General features: G+C 55.6%; 1 protein-coding gene across 3 annotated transcripts in view; it reads right to left on the reverse strand.

Annotated features, from left to right (window-relative positions):
• Nucleotides 1–2,051: 2,051 nt before the first annotated feature.
• Nucleotides 2,052–7,053, reverse strand: part of RAPGEF3 (Rap guanine nucleotide exchange factor 3) — a 23,968-nt gene continuing 18,966 nt past the window's right edge. For all 3 annotated transcript variants that reach the window (XM_023535452.1, XM_011368202.2, XM_023535453.1), the window contains 7 exons: nucleotides 5,591–5,681; nucleotides 5,401–5,451; nucleotides 4,378–4,465; nucleotides 3,967–4,031; nucleotides 3,461–3,515; nucleotides 3,287–3,358; nucleotides 2,052–2,509 (listed from right to left, as the gene is read on the reverse strand). In XM_023535452.1, coding sequence (XP_023391220.1) covers nucleotides 2,391–2,509; nucleotides 3,287–3,358; nucleotides 3,461–3,515; nucleotides 3,967–4,031; nucleotides 4,378–4,465; nucleotides 5,401–5,451; nucleotides 5,591–5,681 — 541 coding nt within the window. In that variant the 3' untranslated portion in view covers nucleotides 2,052–2,390. The remainder of the gene's footprint in view (nucleotides 2,510–3,286; nucleotides 3,359–3,460; nucleotides 3,516–3,966; nucleotides 4,032–4,377; nucleotides 4,466–5,400; nucleotides 5,452–5,590; nucleotides 5,682–7,053) is intronic.

Genomic DNA, 7,053 nt, shown 5'->3' on the forward strand with positions numbered 1-7,053 from the left:
GAAGCTCCCCCTACACACAGCCTGGGCTGCTAGGACACGAGAAGATGCTACCCCACCCACCCCTGCACGGGCAATCAAGGAGACAGAAGGTGACACAACCCTCAGAGCAAGAGTCACTATGACCTGGAGCCTTTCCCTCCTCTGAGATGACTCAGCCCAGTCACTGGAGCCTCTAGCGCCCAGTGTGTCCTTCCTTCTGCCATCTTGGGCACTGTTCTCCTGACAAGGCCTCTCCCAACTGGCTCAAAAAGTGTCCCACCCAAGAGAATGAAGCAGCTGGGAGGTTGCAGGGCAGTCCAAGGTTGAAGGGAGATTCAAAAGTTGCCAAAGTTCCATCAGGATGTAGGTGTGACCATAAAGAAGAAAAGAAAAACTGCTGATGGGGACACCGGCCCCCACCTTGCTTGGCTTCCATCGTTACAGGGCTGGTCTCGCCCTTGAGTCTGAAAGGAAAGATGGCAAAGGGCCACAGCCAGCTGGCTGGTCCTGGTGAAACCCTGACAGACAATGAATGGGTTTAGAAGAGAAGAAAGCCCCAAGGAGTTTGACTCACCAAGGCTGAAGCTTCGTGTTGTGACTGCTCAGCTCTGGAAGCTTCTGTGCCCAGTGGTACTTCATCTCCGTCCACAGGCAAGGGAACTGGCTTGGTTACCCCTGTCACCTGCTCTACTCCAGGCCCTCCCTGGGGAGTGGGCTCTGCCCAACTTCACCCAAGGCAATGGTGCCCCTCCGTTAAGTCGAAGACACAGGACTGCCCGTGGCTGTCACCTCAGCTGCAGAGGCAGGGCTGCAATTTGACTGGTTTGTCACTAAGAACTGGACTGAGATCATCACACACATTTTCCAGATAGAGAAATAGAGGCAGAGAACTGTTCATTGACATGTTCTGATTCACTCAGAAACCTGAGCTTTAATCCCAGTTTTGTGCTGCCTCCTGCTAAGAGTCCTGATGCTTTCCAGAAGCAGTTTGCATGTCTCCTTGAGCACAGGGATGGGCCGTCTGGCAGTGTAGGGGTGAAGGGAGGCGGGGATGTGTTCAGCCTGAGCTCTGGCAGATGTACCTGCTAAGCAAGTACGGGGCCCGCTTCCTCCATATGCCCTGGGTCCTGCTGCTTAGTACCTACTCCAGAGTCATCCCAAGGCTGAGGGGTCCCTCTTGGGGCCAGACAGTGGACCTCCCCTTACCAGGCTCAGTGCCACAGGGAACAGAGAGGAGGGAGGCCCTACCGGAGCTTCATCGGGTGAGCTCGCTGGGCAGGGGTCCTCGAAGTACCCGGTTCCCCTGGGATATGCTGAAGAGAGGACTTAATACTGACAGCCTTCTGGGACCATTCTCATCACCGACAAGATATCCTGACCTCCTGAAAGCCTGGTAGGCCTCAGCAAGGGATGGGCTCCCCTCAGAAGCCTCTGCCTCGGTATCCTCTCTATCCCTGGCTACCTCTTGGAGGCCTCACTTCAGCGTGAGCTCCTCTGGACAGGGTGATGTACTCTCTAAGCAGAGGGACAGGAAGTGGAGCTGGAGGAGGATGTGGAAGGAGCTGGGCTGTAGCAGTCTTCTCAGACCACCGAGAAAAGCTGAGGGCTATGCTGCCGGCCACTGACAGGGGCTCCAGGCTCTGGCAGGTGCTGTGACCAGGGGGGATTAGGTTTATACAGCAGCCAGCCATCCCAGAGCCCTGCCTTGGTCCCAGAGACCACGCACAGGCAGTGGGGCTGCTCCGTCAGCCTCTCTGGGTCCATTCCAGGGCACGGCACCTCCTCCTCCGCTCCTAGCCTTCTCTGCCACACCCCTACAGGGCTGGCCTCAGAACACAGGCAGCTCTGTTAATTTACGGTAACAATAAGGCTCCTCAGGGACCACCACTCCTGCACAAACAGCCCTGACCACACCCAGCTGTTTATCTCATATGCTATGGAAAGAAAAGCAGAACGGCCCCCTCCCCTCCCATGCCCTCTCCACAACCGGCCCTGCCCCTGCCACACACATGCCACACACATGCAGACACTCTCCCAGTCCATTCGGAAAACAAACCACAGGGGCCAGGAGATGGATGGACAACAAAGCCATAAGGCACAGAATCTGGAAAAAACCTGGTGTGGAGAGCTCTCTATTGAACAGAGTCCCAGCGCCTGCTCCGCTCTCCCACCCACTCCAGGGCCTCTCTGTCCCCCATTCCTTGGCCTTGGGCCCCGGATCATTCCACTCAGAGGTCCTCCTTGGTGGCCAATCATCACAAGGGACGGCTGCCTCCATGCTGCCCAGTCCAGGGCCTCAGGTCCACTCCGCGGAGAGCCCTGCCCAGCTGTGGCCAGCCTGCGGGCCCCTTGGCCCGGGCGTGCCACGACTTTGCCAACAGGAAGTGCCTGCTCCAGCCTCAGCCCACTCCTCACGGCTCCAGCTCCCGGGAGAGGCGGGACAGTTCCCGCTGGTTGTCGATGACCTTCAGCTGCTGGACATAAGCCCAGGTGCTGGCTGGACTCCGGGTGCTCAGGGACTGCTCCGAGCCTGGGGGCAGGGGGAAGCAGTCAGGGAGGGCACCGACACCACTCTGCAGAGCCCATTCCTTCCTCCTCTAAGGAGCAAATAGGCCTTCTTGCCCTCTACCACCCATCTGGCCACTTGCCGCCCCTGCCTCCCACTGATCTGGGGGCAAAAAAGCACTGTGGTTAAGAGCACAGACTCAAAAAGCAGGTCCCCATGACTACATAGAGCATAATATCCCTTTTACGAAGTTCAAAAACAACTAAAACTAAAATGTCATTTTAAAGATATACATGTATATGTGTGTACATATATGATAAATCTATTTTTAAAAATAGGGAAATGGATAACTCAAAATTTAGGGCAGCGGATACCATGGGCCAGGAGACAAGGGGACAGGAGAGGGGACATCACATTGAGAGATGTACATTATTGTCAGTGTGCTCATCCTTGGCTAGGGTCCAGAGATGGTCATATTATAAGAATGCATACATACTAAAATAAAGGGCTAATGATGACAGTGTGGTATGAACTGTGGATTGTGATTAACCCCATTTCATGCAACTGAGGCACCAATTTTAAAAATGCAGGTTTGGAGTAAGACGGCCTGGGTCGTAGTTCTATTGCTAACTAGTGTGGCCTTCTACAAGTCATCTCAACGTTCAAGCCTGTTTGCTCATCTTTAAGTTGGGATAACGTTCTACCTGCCTCACAGAGATGATGTGAAGTTATCGGCGTAAAGTACATAATGTACCTGCCAGCCATGGCTAAGTCATTAGTACCCACCCTGCCTCTACTCACATGTGGAAATCCTCACCGCCTGGCTGTCCTCATGGAGGTGGGAGACTCGGCTTCTGAGCGGTGAGAGAGGCACTGGGGAGGGGGAGAGCAGAGAGTCAAGGAGACGGGGCCAAGCCGTAGCCACGAAGGGGATATTGTTGGGGGGCTCCTACCCAGGGGGACCAGTCCTCTCACCATTGCTGTGGCTTCGACAGTGGTGCAGCATCCGCACAGCTCTGGCCATCATTCTCTGCGGACGAGTCAAGGATGTGAGACCAGGCCTGAGAGCAGAAGCCTGGCCTGGGCTGTGGGGCAGCTGGGGACCCAAACTCCCTTTGAGCAGGGTGCTCCTAGAGACTAGGAGGCTGTAAGAGGTGGGGTCGTGTCTGCTTTGCCCCAACGCACACAGAGGCCCAGCGGGGACCAGGTAGCAGAAAGAACAGAGGTCAAGAAGGGCTTAGAGAGGGAGAGCCCTAGGAGGGACTCTCACGGAAGGGTGAGATAGTTGAAGCTATCACCCCAGCACCCCGCAATAGAGACCAGGCCCTCCAGTAGACAATGGAATAAGGCAGGGGCTATTTGAAAATAAGCATTCACATTTATATTATTAATAACATTAACCTCTCTCTCACCCCCTGCCCCTTCCAAGGCCATAGTCATATCCTCCAACCCATACCAGTGGCAGCTCTCCTTGAACTCACCATCTTCTCAAAGTTGATGAGATTCTCCACCAGGGTATGGTTTCCTTCATGGATGAAGGTCATGTCTGCAAAGAGTTGGGTTTTGCTCAAAGGTCCCCAAACTCCTTCCCCTTCCTGCAGCCCAGGAAAGGTGAAGGGTCAATAATGCGAAGCTTCAGGCCTGTCCCACCCCCATTCTGCCCTCTTCCTCTAGCTTCCCTTTGACTTCCTGGAGCAATGTCCTTGTATCTCATGTCACCAATATCTATTTGTATGTCCTAACTCTGCTTCTAGCCTGTGAACTCCTAATTCATCTTTGTGCTCCCCAAGGTATCCGCATATTGGAATCACTCAGAGAATATTAGGTGGACATACAGACAGCCACTGGGGTGGATGGAATGGAGGCTGGAAGGTAAGCGCTGGTCCCCTTACCTTTGAGAAGAAGGGGCATGAAGGGGATGACAGGCGGGGAGAGCTTGGTGAGGGCCAGTCGATAGACTCGGTGGTTCCATGAAGGGTCCTGGAAAGGAAGAAGCCACAGTGAGAGAAGGCAGGCCCCCTACGCCATAACCCACCTTACACCACAACACAACCAAATGCCCCATGCCAACAAGGAGGGCCATATGCCCATCCCCTCGGAGCTCAGCTTCTCCTCAGCCCCAGATCTCAACAAGGCAGGATCTGCAGCAGGCGGAAAGGCCATGTGTGCATGGGGCTTCCTGGCTTCCAATTAGCCCCCAAGGAAGCTTCATGGCCATTAGTCATAGGGGCCCTAAAGTTTCATGGGTCTTTCCCTCTCCCTCTCTCCTTTCCTCTTTCTCTCTCTCTCTCTCTCTCTCTCTCTCTCTCTCTCTCTTTCTCTCTCTCTCTCTGTCTGTCTCGTGGGTAAATCCCTTTGAAACTCTTGAGCCACATGAGGTGAATTTTTTTCTCAAGAGCTCCCAGAATGATGCTGATAAAAGCATCTCTGTGCCAGTTTTCTCCTGAACACTGTCAAAAAAATAATAATAATAACTCCTGGGGGTTGAGCATTTAGCTCCTCAACTCTTTACTCATCTCTTGACCTTGTCTAGACCATAGGCTAGTCAAGTTTCCTGAGAGGCTGCTGACAGGCCCTGACACACTGTGGATGCTGGTGCCTGGACCTGCTTCCTGAGTCCTGAGACAGGTCAGCTGGAGACCAGACTCCCCCTGATGCTCCCTTGGCACCTTAGACCCCAGGGCCCTATCCTGGTTCTTCACACAGGACCTCACAGCCACAGCAAATGTCCCCACCCCATCCCCAATATGCTAAATACCCCAATCCTCAGCCAGCTTCCCAAACTCACAGGCCAAAGGGAACCGGTCCCTGGCCCAGGGCTGGGAATCCTGGAAGTGACCAAAGACAGGTAGAGGGGCTGCTGAGAAGCCAAGAATCAGGGTTTCTGGAGGGAGAAGCCAAGGCCCCACACTCACCAGCAGCCTCTCAAGGGCCGAGTACAGCTTCCGGACTTTGTGGGGCAGCCGCTGAGAAGGAGAGGCAGATGGAGCTGTCACTGCTCTCAGATGGGAACCCCTTCCCCAACAGGACTCCCAGGACAAGCATGGGGACTGACCTTGGGTGGGGGGGGTGAGGCCCTGGCCGACCCCTCCAGGTCACACCTACCTCCCAGGTGCGCGCTAGGCGGCTGATGGCCGAGTTGCTGAGGCCAAACATGACAGCAAAGAAGGAATTAAGGTTCTTTTGTTCCTTGAGGCTGTAGGTAGAAGACCCAGAGACCCTCAGGGGGCACAGCCACACCCACAGAGCTCCACATCTAGACAACAGACAGGCTTGAAGCCTCTGAGGGGCCTGGGGCTGGACGGATGGGATGGGGAGGCAGAGGTTCCAGGGGACCCAGGGAAGCAAGGAGATAGCAGATTTGGCAACATACAGACCAGGGACGGGGGCAGGGTTAATAAAAAGTGGCCTCAGGACTCTCCCACACATCCCTTAGACCCCTGCAGGCACTCACTGAGCCGCCAGCTTAATGAACTTCCTGAGTAGCTGGGCCCGTGGGCCAGGCACAGCGCAGAGGCAAAGCTCCGTGGCCACCCAGTACTGCAGCTCATTGAAGCGGCGCATGAAGCGCTCCAGGTTGGCAGTAGTGACATCTCGCAGATGCTGGGGGCCCAGCACATAGTGGATCAGCTCCACCTGGATGGGAGGCAGCATGGGAGATCAGTGTGTACCAGGCAGGGTGCCCCGCCACCTGCCCTCCTCCCCTCAGCTCTGCTCCCCCCACCTGGTGGATACTGTTGAAGAGGTTCCAGTCATGGTCCGTTAGCTGGCCTGCCAGGTCCTTGGCGCTCACCAGGTCTAGCCCCTCGGCTGAGCCAACAGTGGGCCCCAGCTGCTCTGGATGTGGTGTCTGCAAGTGGGAGAGTACTCAGGGGGTGTTCAAAAGATCCAGGGAAAAGGTGCCACGTTGGAGGAAGGAGTTTCGGACAGACTCTGTGCCCATGATCAGAAGAGTGCTGGGGAGCACAAGGGTGCTACAGGGAATGGAGGGGCTTCTGAAGGATGGGGCTTCCCAAGGAGGCATCTTCCTGACAGCTCCCCAGTGCTGGGACTCCCTCCTTGTAGGGCTCCTGTCCCCTGGGGAACCCCTAATGAGGGCAGGTCTTCCTTCTCCTTGAGAGCTCCCAACTAGCTCTCCCCCTCCCCCACCTTTTGGACTCCCCCATCAGCTGAGGCCCACTCCTTCCTCCCACTTAAGGCCCAGCAGCAGCCAGAGCCAGGACCCCCTCTGTCTTCTCTGTGAACCTCCCTCAGCACCCACCCCTACCACCCACAAAACACAGATCCTCCCTGGGCCCTGGCACACTGCCTATCCCTACCAGCTCATGTACTTCCTGTGGGTTGACAACAAAGAGCCGCTCGTTGAGCCCCAAGGATGTGGCAACACCACGGGCATCTGGCTGAAGGCCAATGGCATCTGCAAAGAGAGCAGAGGCTGTGCTGGGTGGGGACAGGAGTGAGGCCAGGAAATAGCTGGAGGCAGGGTGCAGGATCCCTTTGGGAGGCTGGAAGGTCTCTTCTCCCAATATCAGGGTTAGACACCTGGGCAGGTGCTCTAAATGCACAGG

Source organism: Pteropus vampyrus, unplaced genomic scaffold, assembly GCF_000151845.1.
Source record: "Pteropus vampyrus isolate Shadow unplaced genomic scaffold, Pvam_2.0 Scaffold140, whole genome shotgun sequence".
In the NCBI taxonomy this organism is placed as follows: domain Eukaryota; kingdom Metazoa; phylum Chordata; class Mammalia; order Chiroptera; family Pteropodidae; genus Pteropus; species Pteropus vampyrus.